We start from the raw sequence: 19,229 nt of genomic DNA, 5'->3' as shown, positions 1-19,229 counted from the left end.
TACTGATTTCATTTAAAATAGGCTTGCCAATAAAAAAAAAAATTGTTGGTAATAGTTCTAGAGTACTCCTGCTCAGGCATGAATTTAGGCCCTTGGTCTCTCTCCTACGCACACTAGATTTTCTCTATTGTTGGACCCAAACATTGAGGTTATGGGTAGTTTAGTACATTCACATCCATAGCCCGCCCCTTTCTTATTTTGGCACAGAGACTAGTAGGTGCTCTCTCTCTCCCGTTTTATTGGTTGCTGTTAGTTGTTACGGGTCTATTAAGTTTTTCCTCTCTCTCTCTTCACCACCTATAAATACCAAAATAATATAAAAATAATCAAACTTTTTTTTTTTTTATTTTTTTTTTAAAATTTTCACTCCTCTTCTTTTTCTCTTTCGTTTCCAGGTACATATATTTTATTTATTTATTGTTATAATTAGGGTTTCCCAATTTCTGAATTTTGCATTATTTGATTCTAAATTAAACTTTTTTGTTTTATGTCATTAGCAATGAGGAGTAGTTATTATCGAGTAATGTTATAACTTGGAACAAATACTTCAACAAAAGTTCCCATGTCTCAAAACGGTGCTGACAACAAGGTACAAATTTTGTTAAAAATTCAATCTTTTTGCATTATGTTATCGTTTTTTGTGTGTTTTATTAGTTGAAATTGCGGTTGTGTAGTGAACCATAGCTTAATTTAGTTGAAAATTTAGTTAAGATAAAATTAGTACAAGGATGATTAGCTGAAATAGTGAATCTTGTAATGATCAGGCCACATAGTACAGCTGTGCATCTTTGTCTGTTACTTTAATTTAACCAAGTAGGCTTTTGTGATAGCCCGTCAGTTGTTTTTTTTTGCCTAGGGTTGATTTTCATGTTGTCCAATTGTAAATTGTGTAGATGTTATGCTTAATCTCATAAGGCATGGTCCAGTTTGAGCTCCGTTGTAGCTTGCTCTGTGGACAATATCTGATTGATTCAATGCTTAGTTGGTCTATCTCTTGCGGACCTGAATTTCAGAGCCACAAAACGTTAGTAGGCTCAGGAAGATGAACCACTGCTTGGTTTATCTGCGGTTGTCTTAGGAAACAATTAGGGGGAAATCAGACTTAACCATTATTTACATCTGAACCATCTTCAAGTAAATCAAGGTCAAATGGTTTTACTGTTATGGTTTTCTAATGAATTCAATATAATAAGTCAGTCATGGATCTCTTACGCCTTACCCAATACTTGCTTTTATAAAGACGGCAGTCGAGGTCCAGATGTGCCATTCATTTGCGGAAATATTAAATCGGATTTTATCTTTGGGGTTATGTCATTAGTGCATCTTATTACTTTGCAGAAACTATTTGTCATATGACACCAGTTTTGATGCCATACTTATTATTTATATTGGTTTCTTTGATTTATCCAGTTCTGATGCTTTGCTTACTTATATCGGTTTTTTTGTTTTATCCAGTTACTATTATTTGGGTCATTCACTGAAGATGAACTCAAATCACTACAAAGTCCCTCACCTAGGAAAGCCGTTGAAAGAAAGACTTTGGAAAAGAAAGACTTGCAGTTTGGTACTGTGGATTTTGCAACTGTAAAATCCTTAAGTGATCTTAATGTCAGACCTGGACAGGTTGATTCTTTAGAAGGATCAAAAAGTATCCAACCTTCTGAGGTGGACAAAAAGGGCAAGGAACTCAAGAATGCAGCGGCACAAAATGATGTTTTGCATGTTGCGTCTGAAGGTGTTAAAGAAAATGGAAGTACTCATACTTCCCTAGATTTCCTTTCCCTCAATAAGGAGGGTAGGGAACATGAAGGAACAATTGTGAACTCAGCTTCACCTGTATATAAAACTAAAGCTTCTCCTCCGGAGCTGCTAGTTAGCTCAAAACCTAATGGGCTTGAGAGTGGAAGATCAATTGATAACAATGTTCCAACCATCAACCACTCCCTGCCTAGTGAAATAGCTGCTAATTCATCTGGAGTTATCGATTGCAAAGAGGATAAACAAAAGGCACTGAATGGGCTAGCTGGAGCTGTTAAGAATCTACTGCCACGAGGATTAATCAACTCAGGGAATCTATGCTTTCTCAATTCTACATTGCAAGCTCTTCTCTCTTGTTCACCATTTGTGCAGCTCTTGCAGGAATTGAGAATTCGTAATATTCCAAAGGTTTGACCCTGAGACTTTTTTCTGATATTAGGCATAACCAATGTGATCTTGATGATCTTGGTAAATGTAATGTGCAAGAAAAAAATGTAGTCCGTTGTATACTGCATAGGGAACTTTGTGAATGATATCTTCTCTTTTATGAGTGTGATCTTCATTACAAATTTTGTTTTCATTTTAGATTGGCTATCCTACGCTCTATGCATTTGTTGAATTTATATCCGACTTTGAAATGCCTGCCGACTCAAGCTTAAAGAAGAATGAAATGGCAAACCTTCTGACTGGGAGGCCTTTCAAGCCTGCTATGTTTGAATCAATTCTTAAACACTTTACTCCAGACGTGCCAAACAGCATATCAGGCAGACCAAGGTTTGTGATTTAATATTAATGTTTTGTACTAGTTTATCTCCTCTCTTCTCCATCTATCATTTCAAATCATCTTGTGAAAAATGACCTGCCATGTGAATGAACTGTTAAAATGCCAATGATTTTGTTATTTTATCAGCTGCTACATATTCCTTCTAAAGTATTTTTTTGTGGCTGAATATTAAGAGTCTGCTGCACCAAGTAAAAAAGGAAAACCATTTATTAAAGTTGTACTAGTAATTATGCTAGATACTTGCGTGTGTAATTTTGGCCTTCACAAGTGTAAGTTTGTTCCTTCAAAGCTAATTATGCATTGCTCAAGTTGAAGAGGAAGATATTGCAAATGGAGGATTGTTCCTTAGTTAATATCAAAATGAACATGTCCTATTGCTTACATTTGCAAATTTTGGCTTCTGAACATTCCTCTTCATTATGTAGCCAAGAAGATGCTCAGGAGTTTCTGAGTTTTGTTATGGATCAAATGCATGATGAATTACTCAAGCTTCAGGGCCAATTATCAAAAGGTGGGAGCAATGTATCCTTGCTTTCTTCTTCAGAAGATGACGGGTGGGAAATTGTGGGTCCAAAGAATAAATCTGCCGTTACAAGGACACAGAGCTTTGTTCCATCAGAGTTGAGTGCGATATTTGGAGGTCAATTGAGAAGTGTTGTGAAGGCAAGAGGTAGGCCAACTTATGAACTTTATGTAACTGCCCCAGTTCAGTTGTGACATGTGAAGACACAATGGTGTGGTGGCAAAGGTTGCATTTATTTGCCCTATTATTTATTTTTGGTTATTTTTTTCACTATTATTAGGTTTTTGTATTTCCTGCTTCCATTACTTCGTTTGTAGCATATGACTTCTCTACAATTTGATTGGTTGGGTAATTAGTTGGTGCATTGGATAGCCTACTTTGAAATTTTATCATCAAGTTGACAGCATATTTGCACATAATAGCAGTAGTCAAGAACTTAACGTTAAAATTCAGAGTAAAGATTTCCCCAGCATACTTGCACATATTTTATTGCTTTTATTTTATTTTGACTTTCGCCTTTGTAAGTGCACAGTTGCGTCGTAGGCGGCCTCCTCTTGCCTCGTGAATCTCAAGATCTAATTGAAGTTAAGATGGAATCAATTCGAAGCATCGGCTTTACTATTTAAATTGTAATAATAAGAAAAAAATAATAATAATCCTAGATACTAGTCAACTCTATTTGGCTTTTCAAGGAAATTAATTTTTTTGTATATAATATAAATTGTAAAGATTGGCCAATTTTCATTAGTGCAAGCTGCACTGTCAAACAAAACTACGTACAATTTCAATGCAGAGGATTTCACTTCAATTGTCCGAATTTTAGATTGCCCTGTATCAGGAGAATCTTGATGTCGATGATGGTATCGGAAGCTCTGCAACTTGGTGAAATTCGTATTTCACTGTTGTAAAATGTCTTGATGTGAAAAAATTCGAATTTTAGATGACTTGTTGAGTGTTGATCATTAAAAACAACAAACTACTATACTTTTCTACATGATGACATGAAGCTATGAAATACTTTTTGGTTTGTTTTAACAATTTAAATTGCATATCAGTGGATTTGCTGAGAAGTGAGGATATTTTTTACTTATTGGGTTTACAAGTCACTTATTCTGTTATATGCAGGTAACAAGGCTTCTGCGACTGTCCAGCCCTTCCTCTTGCTCCACCTTGATATTTTTCCAGATGCTGTCTGTACTATTGAAGACGCACTTCGTCTGTTTTCTGCCCCCGAAACACTTGAAGGGTATCGAGCATCAGCAGCTGGGAAGGTATTTCTTCGCACTTGTAATCTGGCTTTTGTAGAACATTTTTCGTATTTTGTGTATTTTATTTTGGTTGCTTCTTGATGGATAAGTTGGAAACCCTTTCACTCCTTTCAGTGGAACCCAAAACAATAAAAACCTTGGAGTTGAGAGTGGTGAACCTCATTCAAGCCAATTTATCTCTAAATTAGGCGGGCCTAGACCTATGAATTGCATTTGGAAGTGATGACCAATTCTGTCTTTTGTAGTGCCACACAAAGAAAAATGCTGTAAAACATTGCGATATATTTTAATATCTACTAATTTTCAGGATTGACATTTAAATACTTGTTATAAACATTAAAATATTTTGGGTCGATGTTTATTTTGTTGGAATTTTATTGGCACATTAATTTTCCATGTGGAAAATTTGCATCTGTCGACACTGGTCTGAAAGTATGTTTGTGGAATCATATTACAAAATGCCAATACTAGACAACTCAATTTACATGGACAAGAGTACGGGTTATCGACACTTAGAAAGGCTTAAGGGTGCCTAGAAATGACAAGGGCATAGAGGACATCATAAGGTTTCATATGACTTTGGATTGTGTGGAAGTTCTAGAAAGATAATCTGGTACTTGAATATTACGCAAGTCTACATTCTACAAATATCTATAGCTATTTTATCACTTGTGATACCATGTTCTTATTTGTTGCAAGACGTGAAACGCCAATGATCTGAATCTGGTTACTTTTCAGGCTGGGGTGGTGAGTGCTAGCAAGTCTGTCAAGATACAGACACTTTCCAAGGTAATGATATTGCACTTGATGCGTTTTGGCTATGGAAGCCAGGGGAGCACAAAATTGCATAAATCAGTTTGGTTTCCTCTTGAACTAACTCTGGGTCGTGAGTTACTCGTCTCTCCTTCTACTGAGGTGAGTCTTTGCTGTGATCCATACATTTGTACGTTATACTCGTTAATTGTTGATTATAGCTACAATTATTTTTTCATTGATTAGTTGTTGCCTTAAATCTGTAACTCAAATTCCTTTTATTTGTTGGCATGTTTTCCTTAACGAATTTTTTTCCAAGTGTTATGGGCCACTTAATGCCCACTAAGACTACTCCTATGCCCCGCGGGCTGGCTAAATCCAAAAAATTGAGTTAGTTTTGCTCATCTCTCTTCTTGTAAAGACTGCAGATCAGTTCTTTCAATTGCTATTTTTCCTACTATGAAAATTACTCCTTAAAATCACTCCCCAGACCCCTTAAGATCACAGCCTAGAAAAAGTAAAAGCCACTTGCATTCACGCAATTAATGGAATGAGTCGCACTCTTTTGTCAGGTCCTCAACCAGAAAAATAGCTCCCAGCCACAATCTTGCCAACAGCAATGCTATTTCACACCCTCTATTTTTTGTTTTATGTTGCCAAGCTACCAACAAAACTGTTTTTGAAGGCTACTTTAGCAGTTTTGAACCTAATAAGCAAAGATATATAGAATAACCGTCCTCCTCTCTCTCTCTCAATACATTGATGTTTCTATCGTTCTCTCTCTGCAAAACTTGGTTCAGTCGTCTTTTCGAATAAGCTCTATCCATTCTCTTCCTTCCTCACATTTTTACAGTTGTATTCTCTCTGTTCCCACAGTACGTAGTTTTGTCCTAGTTAGAGTTTAAATGCATCAGTAAATTAGATCAATCACATAATATGCAAAATTAAGCAAACCTGTAGTATTGGAATTGTGGAGATGGAGCTACCATTATTATGATATTTTTTAGCTATAGGTCTTCATCAAATGAAAGTTTATATTAAACTTAGAATGATGGATATCCTAATCTGAGGTCATAGTTTCATCAATTGTTTCCTTTTTCACAGGGAGGTCAAGTTTTTTTTTTTTTTTTTTTTTTTTTTTTTTTTTTTCGATAATGCAAATTCGGGTTGAGAATTTCTACCTTTCTTCGGGTCTATCAAAGAATTCTACCATTGTTAGGGGAACACACATGCACTGCGTGTGCACCTATGCTAGTTCTCTTTTAATTAACTCCTCCATGATTTTAGTTACCGATTTCATGCGTTAAATCATCAAAGGAAATGTTGACAATTTGATCAGTTGCTTGACCTGTTTCTAACTACTGCTCATGATTTGCTGCACAGAGTCGTAAGTACGAGCTTGTTGCAACAGTTACTCACCATGGGAGAGAACCTTCAAAGGGGCATTATACTGCAGATTGCTTCCATGCTGATGGCCAGTGGCTGCGGTATGATGATGCATCTGTGACTGCTGTGGGTGTAAACAAGGTGTTGCATGACCAAGCCTATGTTCTCTTCTACAGACAAGCATAGGTTTGTAGTTAGGATATTTATCCCAACCATCATTATATAGAAGAAAAAGTGACATTTAAGAGTTCATCAATTAGATGGAGTAATGGCTGCTGCTCGTTGCCAAAAGACGGAAGAGTACCCTGTAATGGTTATATTGTGGCCTTCTGAATGTTTTGTCGAAAGTCTTCAGAGGCTAGCTAATGGGTTAGGTTATAATTTATTGTGTTAGTAAATCTTGATTTTTATTTAAATGTAACCATTCTAAATTTTGCTTTGGAGGAGAGAAGGTCTGGGATGATGTCCGTGTGGTCTTGTCATAGGTTTCCCTCCATGTAGAGAAAGTCTTAGATTTATTTATTGAAATTTTATTTGTTTCTTTCTCATTATTTTTATTACACGGGCTTGTTGGTATCATGTTGAGTTTCTGTGTTTTTGCTGTCTAAAGTCTAAACTATATCCTACAGTTCGATGAGATATATCAACTATCAAGTAGGTGATCATTGTTCTGAAGTCAAACCCCAATACTTTAAGCTCATTGCTGACCAAAATGCTGAACTAGTTTGTTCTAAACTTCCTCTTCTTCCTTGTTTTTTGTATTTACGTCATCCTAGTTCAGCCTGTTACTAGGCTTTGAGGATTTACGACTAGACTGTCACTATAGTCAGTATGCTGACATCTAGAGAATTGAAATGTATTGCATAAATTTTGAACCTAATCGGCTACTGAGTGAATTTTTATTATTGAAACGTTTATCTAACTGATGGGGATGGTTATATGAACTCTATTTTATAATGACTCCAAAATTACTTCATTTCTAAAAGTGGATTTACAAGATGAATGAAGACTAATTTTTTGTGGAGATATACATCACATGATGAAAAACACCCTCACAAAAAATTAGCTCAATTGAATATGTTTAATCTTGTCAAAAATTATTATGAAATTAAAAAAAAACTAGACCGTTAGATAATTTTATAACATTCTAAGCAATTTTTTTATGAGATTGTACATTTTCAAATGAAGTGATTTTTTGTGAGGATAATCTCTATTGTATGGAGAACATCTCTATAAAAAATCAGCTTTTAATTCATCGAAAAACGACTAAAAAGGTATCAAACTTTACACCTTCTGTTACAGTTTGGGGACCAAACTTTTTTTCTTAACAAACTGGGGATGGGGACCAAACTGTTTGATTTTTGCAATTTAGGAACTTCTGTCAAATTTCTCTAACACTGTTTCTAATTTGTATTATTATTATTTTTTTTCGAAAATTAAAAAACATGCTGACGTGATAATTAAAGTTTTGGTGAAAAAAACACCCTTTTTCATAAAGAATGTGAGTTCCATGAGCGAATGATTCACAAACCTCTGTCTATTTAACATGAAAGCAAGATCAAATAAACGTTGAAGGACGAAAAATGGAAGTTGGTTTTCAAGTAAAAGGATGTCATGCACTGTAGGGGTTAAGATCCAAATTGTGTTGAACATTGGCTCTTCCACTTCCTTCGATGTGAAAATGAACTCGAGTGAGGATTCCCTCAACTTGATCAGAAATTCGACAATGAAGCATCCATCAAGCAACATCATTTCCACAAATTCATTGCTATCAAGCTCTATAGTTTATGAATAGAAACTTCGTGCCACCTCTTCCCAGGGCTTCATCTCCACCTAGCACTTTTCCAAACTAAATTCTGGATTTGAAGAGAGGAGATCATGAAGATATCTCCATTTGTGTTTTTCCATTGCTGCTAACTTTGGGTTGCCACGATGTAGTGGACCTATAGACAGTACCTTTGGCTCATACGCATCTACATCGACTTGGTGAATGACATTAGGGACTCTATAAATGGAGGGAGGCACTCTATTCCAACTGTTCCAAGGCGCAGGATGAGATTGCTTTTCGAGTCTCATTCTTATGGAGATCACCCATGATGCATCGAATGTTGCTACACTTGCACTTCCTTCAACATTCATGGTCTAAGCCGATATCTCTTTTGATTGAAATTTTCGAGGCTCATACCCACGATTCCAATTGAAAAAGGGTGTTTTTTCGATTACCGAAACTCTAATTTGGAGAGACCTATTGTTATCACATGAGAAGTGTTTTTTATTTTTTGAAAAAAAAATTAATACAAATTAAAAATAGTGTTAGAGAAATTTGACAGAAATTTCTAAATTGCAAAAATCAAACAGTTTGGTCCCCACACTATCAAGAAAAAAAATTTAGTCCCCAAACTGTCAAAAGTGTTAAAGTTTAATACCCTTTGTAGTCGTTTTTCGTTAATTCATTATATTTTGGAATCGATATATGGAGTTCATATAACCATATTAGCTTTAATTTTGTATTTAGTGGTAAAGTCATTTTGGAGTCGCTATAAGGAGTTCATATAATATGAGGAATCACAAACCCTAGTGAGTTGAGGCAGGCGTTAAAAAATCGTTATCAAGAGTAGTTTATAGTTTTATTTTATACACATCTGTCTCACTATGCTGGTGGTATGGTGGAGCCGCCCGACTTTGTGAAAGCAATTTTAGTAATTATATATATTTGGTAAAGCCGTCATGGACTGACAACTAAACAAATGATATCCACGGTTGAAATTTATCGTTCTCCATTTAACTTTGTTAAAAAAATTTAAAAAATTAAAAGAGTGTTTGGATCTTATTTATTTATTGTGGATAAACATTTATTACTAAAAAAACGAAAAAAAGTGCTTGAAAGTGTTTCAGCATCTATTCCAAAAGAATATGCGGGGACAGCATCTATTTCAAAACAACTGTCGAGTACAGTGTTTTGTGATAATGACTCACAAAACCATTTTCATCAATGAAATAACTCACGGACCCAATTTTTTGATTTTAATAACCTTTAAAGACAAAATAAGTTGGCCCGATTTATTTTATATTTCTTAAATACCATTTTTATCCTTTCCTGTTAATAAGCAAAATTACGAGTGAAAAAATCCAAAATCCCTTTCTTCTGCAACTGACCTGACTTTTTGATTCATGACGCACCTCATCAAACTACAAATCGAATTCCTTATCTGTTTTAATCAAACAAAATTACGAGAGAGAAAACCCAAAACCTCTTTCCTATTTTAATCAAACGAAATTACGAGAGAAAAAACCTAAATCCAAAATCGAGAAATAGACGAAGTTGTGCGAAACTTTAGTTATTTTAAAGAAGTTGAACAAAGATGACAACCATTATCCAAAAAATCAAAGACATTGAAGATGAAGTATCACACCATTATCATTTTATTTTTTATTTTTTATTATTTTTTTTAAACCCTGGTGGATCTTTAGCTCAAATAGGCGAGCACTTTGGAGATATCCAAAGGTGATGATGGTGGTTCGATTCCACCAAGATCCTCTAAAATTTTAATGTTAATCAAACAATGATTGTTCATTTTTACTGTTGAACACGTATTGTTCATACCTACTTTAAGTATGAACACGTATTGTTTATATCTGTTTTGGGTATAAACATTTATTGATCATATATGCTTTGGGTTCATGTTTTTTTGTTGGTATGAATACATATTTTTCATATATGTTTTGGGTATGAACAATCAATGTTCATATCTGTTTTTGGTTCATGTTTTTTTTAAGTAGGTATGAACAATCAATGTTCATATATGTTTTGGGTATGAACATTTATTATTCATATATATTTTGGGTATGAACAATCAATGTTCATATTTGTTTTGGGTTCATGTTTTTTTTAGGTATGAACACAGATAAGGTATGAACAATCAATGTTCATATCTGTTTTGGGTGTGAACATTTATTGTTTATATCTGTTTTGTTCATACTTATTGTTCATAGTTAATGTTCATAATTTGGGGTATGAACAATTATTGTTCATATCTGTTTTGGGTTCATATTTTCATAGCTACAATCAATGTTCATAGCTGATGTTCAACATGGGTAGGTATGAACAATCAATGTTCATACCTATTGTGGGTATGAACAATCAATGTTCATAACTGGATCAATATTCATACATGGATAAGTATGAGCAATGTTTGTTCATAGTTCAAATAGGTATGAACACTCATTGTTCATATCTAATGTTTATAATTGGGGGTATGAACAATCAATGTTCATAGCTATTGTTCATACATGGATATGTATAGCTATTGTTCATACATGGATATGTATGAACAATCAATGTTCATAACCGGGTTGTTTCAGTTGGGTCGGGCCATTTATTTTTTTTCTTCAGGGGTATACTTGATCTTTCATCTACCCGAGTTGTTCTTATTTCGCGACAAGAGTAAACTTGAACTTTCATCCACCGGGTCCTTGTGAGTGATTACAAAAATAATATGTCCTCTAGAGTTTTTCTTTCAGCCGATTTGTCCTCTAGAGTCACTCCTGTATACGAGTTTCTGTTCAAATGAATGGAAAAACATCTTTATTTGGAAATGTTTTTTTTTTTTCAATTATGACCATCATAATTATTGACTTTTCAACCGAGTGCCATTAACCAAATGGCCAATGGGGTAGTGTGAAATTGTCAATTACATATGAAAATCATAGTTAATTCTTGTCGTTCCTGTGTAGCAAGTAGCAAGTAGCAAGTTTTATACGATGATGTTCACCAAACAACTAAAATTGCACGCAAAAAAAAAAAAAACATATTGTAACATCAGGAAGAAATTTTCTGCCCGTACCACAGTACCACACAAACTTTGGCATATTCGTCTATAATGTAATTTCTTTAGCCACCATTGCTGATAACATAACAGGCTCTCCAGTTGATCTACAAATCTCGTTGAAGTACGCAAACAAACGTTTTCGTGGCAGCAATGGAGTTCTAAAAGCTTAAATTATTCCCTACATAACGTGGTAAGGAAGAATGAAACTCCCAACTGAATGGAAGAACATTAATATATATATATATATATATATATAATATATGTTGGCTTCCAAATTTATGGGAGAAGATTTTAAGTCCATGGTTCCTTTTGTTTGAAATTTAGATTTCTGGATGACTGGGTCCGTGATCCGTCCCTGACTAGAGGTAGCAGGCTCTTAATAGTTAATACTAGTACATTCAATGACAAATGACAATGGGGCATGAGGCTGGCTATCCCCGACTTCATAAATAAGTCTTCTTTGACTTGCTAGGTTTTTTTTTAGGTAAAGATAGTCTTCTTTGACTTGCTAATTGCTAATCAAATAAGGACAAGCATATTGATAAATGATGTTGGCAGTGGGGCACTGATACGTACTCCAGTATTCTACCATACGAATTTGGTTTTGGCTGGGCGCCACACAAGCACATGGACAGCGGGCATATGTAATTACGTATACAACTCATATATGACAAATCCTCTATGATTGCTAATAAATAAAAATTAATTCAATAAAGCAAATCCTCACGACTCCACAGGAAAGATTTTGATCACTCTTTCTCTGGTTTTGTACCTTATAATACTAGCAGCCTTGTGCTAATAATCATGTGTTTAGAGTTGACCTTAAATTACTCTTTTCAGGCTTCCATCAACTTCTTGCTTATCAAGTTTTCTTTCTCTCTCCTACCTTTGATAGTTTTGACCGTTAGTATTTCTTTCTTTGGACTAAAATAATCCAACTCTCTCTCTCCTCCAGCTACCTGTTCATTTAGAAGATACCTGTTTTGTTGATGTTCATGGTAACAAGATGTTGAACTCTATCAAAGGTTCACTAAACTGCTTGTATGTGGTCTTTGCCTTTATCTCTGCTCTTCTTCTTGGTGCTCTCAAAGGTACTTCTTCTCTTCTTACTCCCAACTTGTATCTGCTATTTCTGATATTTTATGATGGTGGAGACTGTTTTTCTTCTTCTGTCATACTATAAAGCTGTTTGTTTGATGACGGGGTTTTGGATTTGCAGGTGTAATATTTGGTCCTATTGCAGCTCTAGTACTCATAATTGGGAATGTTGGAGTGATTTTGGGCCTTTTTCCTTATCATGTTGCTTGGACTGTTTATACCCTTGTCAAGTATGTAAATTCCTCAACCTTTGTTTCCTTCAAATTGAATGTCTTTAAGCTATTTTCCATGGAACTTCATATCTGAATTGTATTGTTTGGGTGTAATAATCATTTCTTTTTTTTTTTTTTTGGCTAAGTGAGCTGAGAATTGTATTAAGTATAGGAAAAAGGGGAGGGAAATTACAGAAAGTGAAAGTGTAAAAGAAAAAAAGAAAACCAGAATCGCAGTACTTGAGGGAGTGAATTGCAACCCTACTAGGTAGGCCTCCAATACAACACTTCTTCAAGCACCTCACCCATTCAGTCGAATCTAAAGTAAGTACTTGTACAAGCCTCCCATTTATATAACCATGGAGGCTTGCCATGATACAGAAAATGGGACTCATAAGACATAGTTGTTGCTTTTTTTGCCGCTTGATCTGCCGAGAAGTTCGCTTCCCTCCAAGTTGATGTGATCATGAGCTGGTGCATTGCAGATTTACATTTGTTCCATCTATCCTTAATCTGCCATGGAAGTTTGCCTGACCCAAATGCCGAAACCGCTGCCACTGAATCTGATTCGACCCACACATTCTTCCAATCTCTTTTCTTACTTGATACTGATCAGCTAATTGTTTCTGTCATGTAGGACTAATCGGTTCGATGTGCCACTTAAAATCACTCTCCTATTGGCTTTGCCAGTGTTTTTTGGCATATGGTTGGGCCTCGGCATCGCCTGTAGTGTTCTTTTAGGTGCTGGATACGGGTTCTTCACGCCTTGGGTGTCAACATTTGAGGCCTTCAGACAGGACACTGAATCAGGAAAGTTTTGGCACTGCATTGTGGTACAGTTCGAATTCTCATTTGTGTCATTCTTTTCATTACTGGCTCCGTAATTGAGGTTCATAAAACTAACTTGGGGTCTCTTACTATTTTATAAAAATTGGTAGGATGGGACATGGGATACAGTCAAAACAAGCTGTACTGTAGTTCGAGATTTCGCAGATTTCTGCAACCATTCTTATCCACTCTATTTAAAGGACTTACGCAAAGATTCAGATGAAACTCGAACTCTTAGGTATGCTTTATCATTTCTGTACTGAAATTCATAAGTCAAACAAGCTCCATTTCGTGATTAATGAAGTTTATCGATGGGCTCAAGCCCTTATTTTCAAGGTTTTTAAGAGGGATTGTTTTCTCTTGGTCTTACATCTGGAGTTCTGGTGCAAAATTCCAATTAACGAAGTGTTCTGTTTTGGTTGGTTTTTCATTTGAAGCTAATCCATGAATTGCTTGAGCACCATTTTTCTTAATGATACTATATATCAGTGCCAGGAATGGTGAAGAATATCTTGTGCGCATTAAAATCAAAGAGTTGTTTATACTTTATACCATGACCTTGTTTCTTTTTTTGTAGGTTTGTGCACATACCTGCATGTATTGCCGTGGGGCTGATAGGACTCCTTGTAGAGATTCCACTTTACACCATAATTGCCATAGTGAAGAGTCCATACCTGCTTTTCATAGGATGGTACAGATTGCTACATGATCTCATAAGCCGTGAAGGCCCGTTTCTTGAAACAGCTTGTATCCCAATTGCGGGTTTAACAATCCTTCTGTGGCCACTTGTTGTGGTTGGAAGCATCTTATTTGCTATCTTCTCAAGCATCTTTGTTGCGCTGTATGGAGCAGTTGTTGTATATCAGGTCCAGTTCACCTTTCTTTCCTACATTAAGACTTGAATCTTCTTGGCTGCCAACTTATGTTTAGTCTCTTACTCTTCTTGCAGGAAAGATCTTTCCGAAGAGGTGCAGCTTATGTCGTTGCCATGGTTGCAGAATTTGATGAGTACACGAATGACTGGCTATATCTGAGAGAAGGGTCTATACTACCAAAGTAATTTTCTTTTAAAGTATTCCTTCTTTTCATTTTTGAAGTAGTCAGATCAAGTGGTTGCTTTTTCTTTCTTGATCCTCCATTGTAACAGTACCAATCCAATTGCTCACAGCCAGGCCCCGCTACAGAAAGAAAATGTTCTCTCATTCGATGGAGTTTTCGGTAAGAAGAAGTCGTTCTACAGGGAGCAAGCTCAATGCTGCTTCTACAGAAGCACCTGCAATGCTTATGCCAGCATTAGCCCCTTCAAGATCTGTTAGGGAGGTGATACAAGAAGTTAAAGTGGTTCAGGTTGGTTTCAACTTTTAGCTCACGAGGATCTTAATTTTGCACCGCACAAGTTTTATACTGCACAAGCTTCTATAATTATATAGAACATTTTTTTTTGGGTATTTTCCACTAATGATCACTGGGAAGTCACAAAATCACAATTGTGGACTGCTCTTTACCATGGAGTAGTTAATGCTTAGATGCTGTGGAGAAGATAAAAATCTGCTTTACTAGTATTTTAGAAGAAAAACCAGAAATCATGGATATACAGAAGGGAGCAACTATATAAGGCTATTGCTGATTCTATTAAAACTTGACGTAAGGAGTCTTGTGGGGTATAGAATCTTAGGATATTACATTCCTAAGATTTTGCATTGTCCTTTTTCATTTGTAACCCTATTTTCTCTTATAGTGCCGTACCTTGTTCTTTTTTTCAGTCCTATCAAGTAATTCCTTGCTTAGATAGGGGAGAATTGTTAAAAATAAAACCAGAAACGTTCAATACAGTAACAATCACAATGATGAAAACGCTGTGAAGATCGACGGCTTAAGCTCGCCCTCTAACTGGTTTACATAAAAAAAACATTGTTCAGTTTCCCCAGTATGATGGGTATCTTGAACATATCTTTCTGAATATATTAGTATGACTAGGTGAGAACAACATGGAGATTCATGTCTGTGTCAAGATAGTCTTGGTTAGACTATTGGGTGGCATGGGAGTTATTCATCATCAACACTTAACCTAGCTTACCAATCTTGTTTATAATTGAAGGGGCGCGGTATGACACCCCACTTTATGGGATTGGCATCCCTTTGGCAAAAAGTAGAACAATAATGGTTATTCCTTATATGTCCTTTTACACCCCATATGCCCTATAGTTTTACGGCATCGGGTTGCCGCGAGATCCCATATTCCACGGTCGGCAGTTGCCGCAAGATCGCACAATCCATGGCATCGGGTTGTTGCGAAATCCCATATTGCACGGCAGGGAGTTGCCATGGAAGATTTTTTTTTGTGTTTTTTGTTTTTTTTTTTCACTTCAAATTTTGTGTATTGAACACGCACAACATATGGATACCTCATTTTCTTCTTTAGAGCTTCTTTATATACTCTAAGAACAACACCAAAACCATGAAAAAAAAATGTACAATCGAGGCATAATTTTGCTATCTCGCGGCAAATATTTTCATATGCTATAAGAAAAACTTGTGATCAAATTAATAAAGAAGAGTTTTGATAATTAACACAAGCAAAGACTCCATTTTAATGAACACAACCATCTCGCAGCAACTAATTTTTTTTACGGTGGCTATTAAAAAAAATTTAAAACAAAAAAAGACCCACGACAGCAACCTTCCCATAAATCTGCAACCCGATGCCGTGGATTGTGCGATCTCGCGGCAACTTCTTGCTGTGAGTAGTTTTTTAAGTGATTAATGGAGGGGTGCCAATACTTTGGAATTGGTCAAAGGGGTGCCAATCCCATAAAGTGGGGTGTCAATACCGCGACCCCTAATTGAAAGGGTAGGTGCTGAGTGAATATTCATTGGTCTTATAAACTAGAGGTTGATCCCATTCTGACCTCGATATGTGCAATCGTCTTATGCCGTTTGTACTTAGATTGTTCAGGAGACATGGTCCAAGCTTGGTGAATAAATGGATCTTAGGAGCATTTCCCTCTGCCCAAAAGTCAATCCTTCCTGGTATGCCACTCCAAAAATAAGCCCTACAAAACTCGCAGGGCTTCCTCTGCTACACTGCTTTGGAAAGGTTCCACTTTCTATACGCGCATATATAGGAAATCCTATGGCCGTACCAGGTCCTGCCTCTGAGTCGGCCTGGCCGGATGAGCGAGAGCTCCTCCTGCAATAGCAGATTCTTCCGGAGATCTCTCTTCTGGTGTGGATGTGGTGTTTCAGTAAAACAAATGCACATCCAAACATTGAGGCAACTTCTGTAATTTAACTCATTTTTTAAAGTACAAGGATAAATGAGGCAGCTGATTAAATTTTCTGACAAGGATATTTAGGTATCTGTTTATGCTTGGGTTGGAATAATTACATTTCATAATAAAGGAGAATTGAGATAAAATGCTAAGAGGGAAATTTATCACCTATATATAACAGAGTTCGTATTAAAGTGGTGGAGTTTCTTTCTGGTGTTTATTCAGTCAGTTGATTCTTATGTGTTTAAGGAAAGTGTGAAAAGTATCCCTTCTACCAATGTCAATTTTTGTCTCACTTGATTAGCTTTTCCGGTTTTGTTTCTTCATCTTTCTTTCTCCAGTAGCTCTTACTCTTCTCCAGTTATTGAATTGTAACATAATATTTAATCTAGCATGTCAAATGCACTGGAGTACTGCTGCGTAGCATGCACCAGAATATCCATAGGTAGATTTCCATCTCTCACATATCATCAGAGTTCAGGAGTTCCATACAGCCCCGGTAGTCCGAAACAGTTCCACTTTGGTTCGACAAGGCTCTTATTACAAAGAAGCTATTGCAGAGTACTTCTTTGAAGGTGTTTCCCATATATGAAATGATAACACTATCAAGAATTGGTGCTCATATTAGTTAACCACTCTGTGTTTTAAAACACATCCTCTGCTCTTGAAAACAACTTTAAGAATTGTATGTCTCTTAAAAAAAATCAACAGATGTGGGAGCATATGATGAAATCATGCGAAATGAGGGGCAGGCTTTTGATGGATGCAAAAGTGATATTGCCAGCGGACCTCATCGAGTGGTCCAGGGAAAAGAGAAACAGTGAAACTACCATTATAGGTATTGGTCTGCCAGCTTATTCATTTTTGCGGACACTTTTTCACTCCATTAGGGCTGGTTCGGATGGGTTCTTGCTGTTCGATGGCGTTGAAGTCAACCATTTAAACCGTCCTCAAGACCGTTTGTTGGATTGGTTCTTCCAACCAATTATGGTTCTAAAAGAGCAGATCAAGGCCATAAATCTGGGAGAAAGTGAAATGAGGTTCTTGGAGAAGGTCGTTCTCTGTGGTAGTGATACCAAACGCATGGAGGCTTGGGACAACGGCTGTGAGGTTCCTCAGGATCCTATCAGGGCAGCTCAAATGCAAGGCATCAGCAGAAGGTACAGACCACCTCTAACGATTGCACCCATTAATCATTTTGAAGGAAAAGAATATTCTACATAACTTTATCAGTTTAGTACTTTAGTTGGTCAATATTTAGACAATCTGCCTTTTTCTACCTCCTTGTATGCAGTTTATCTAGGATTTCAGTTTTCCCCTTATTTGCTGAAGTTTGATGCACTGGCAGGTTAACAGGAATGACAAGGAATATATCTATGATTCCAACCTACAGAAGAAAGTACCAACAGGTTGTAAAGGATTTAATCTCATATTCTCTTGAAAAGGAGGGTTCATCCAAGTCCAATTCAATGAGATCAGTTGCTTCAGTTGATGCTGTATAGGCTGAAATCATAGCTAAACACCTGTTTTTTATCATGTTCATAGAAAGAAAATGCATTGCTGGTCCGTGACATTCTTGTAATTGCTATTCCGTTACCATCAGATCTTCCAGAACTCAGCATTACACGAACACTGCAAGTCATTTTTGGTACTTGGTTTGATTAATTTTTATTTTTGTTTATTAAATCCTTTGTGAAGCTTGAGTTAGAAATTTTGTACAACAAATTTTCTTTCAAATTGTAGAACAAATAAAAGCATAGTTCACCATATAGCAGTTTATTTTGCAAGATATTTGTGGTAATGTGTTGAATGTGAGATATGAAGATATTTTAATAGTTAATCAATCTGTTGTAATTAATCTAGTCAAATGAACAGGGTCACCAGTTTGGTCTCATCTTTTGAGTCTTTCTGAAGTTCTGAAATTCAGGAATTTCACACACAAGTGACACATTTTCAAGACACCTTCGGAAAGAAACATGCAAGTTTGAAAATGCATTCAACTTGTGACATTTTGTGTGATGGACACTTGAGTACTTGACATCGTCATTGATCAAACATTCTTGCAGGAGTAAACATTGTGTGATGGACATTTGAGTACTTGACATCGTCATCGTATAAGTCAGAGTGGACAAAGAATCCCAAAGAGTTAGTTGCTGGTACGAACATTCTTGCAGGACACACACTATTTTGTGACTGCACAAAGCCACAAAATAAATATGTGGAAGACCGATTTCCAATACAATTTGTTGTCTGGTACTGAGGTACTTATTTTCAAACTTGGTTACTTCAATTCCCAATTAAGGGTCAAAGCTAGAGTTACCTTGTATAAGCAACTTGACCCATCAAATATGGCAGAATTCAGCACTAATACTTGCATTGGTGCATAATACACGGATAAAATACTTTCTGCAAGTAATCAAGATATGTTGAGCTCACTGTAAAAACCTAAAAAAGGCAGGCTGCCATGGATTCTTCGAAGCATTCCAAAAGAAAGAAAAATGATTCACAAGATAAACCA

At 36.1% G+C, this 19,229-nt stretch overlaps 2 protein-coding genes across 2 annotated transcripts; both read left to right on the top strand.

Moving 5' to 3' along the window:
- The first annotated feature begins 203 nt into the window (after positions 1-203).
- UBP24 (ubiquitin-specific protease 24) lies at positions 204-7,051 on the top strand. Its single transcript, XM_086591138.1, has 8 exons — positions 204-395; positions 498-589; positions 1,456-2,166; positions 2,345-2,532; positions 2,968-3,212; positions 4,191-4,336; positions 5,072-5,248; positions 6,470-7,051. Exons 2-8 carry the CDS (start codon positions 563-565, stop codon positions 6,656-6,658), a joined length of 1,683 nt encoding a protein of 560 aa, XP_086447264.1. The 5' UTR covers positions 204-395; positions 498-562; the 3' UTR covers positions 6,659-7,051.
- A 4,967-nt stretch (positions 7,052-12,018) lies between these two features.
- LOC147519556 (putative membrane protein At3g27390) lies at positions 12,019-18,478 on the top strand. The gene is made up of 9 exons (XM_086591137.1): positions 12,019-12,392; positions 12,521-12,629; positions 13,249-13,444; positions 13,550-13,677; positions 14,017-14,305; positions 14,389-14,495; positions 14,612-14,786; positions 17,423-17,871; positions 18,060-18,478. Exons 1-9 carry the CDS (start codon positions 12,308-12,310, stop codon positions 18,211-18,213), a joined length of 1,692 nt encoding a protein of 563 aa, XP_086447263.1. The 5' UTR covers positions 12,019-12,307; the 3' UTR covers positions 18,214-18,478.
- Positions 18,479-19,229: the final 751 nt, after the last annotated feature.

The sequence above is a fragment of the Coptis chinensis genome, chromosome 2 (genome assembly GCF_015680905.1).
Source record: "Coptis chinensis isolate HL-2020 chromosome 2, ASM1568090v1, whole genome shotgun sequence".
Lineage (NCBI taxonomy): Eukaryota > Viridiplantae > Streptophyta > Magnoliopsida > Ranunculales > Ranunculaceae > Coptis > Coptis chinensis.
The sequence above is the reverse complement of the archived record's forward strand: the minus strand, read 5'-3'. Positions and strand labels throughout refer to the sequence as shown.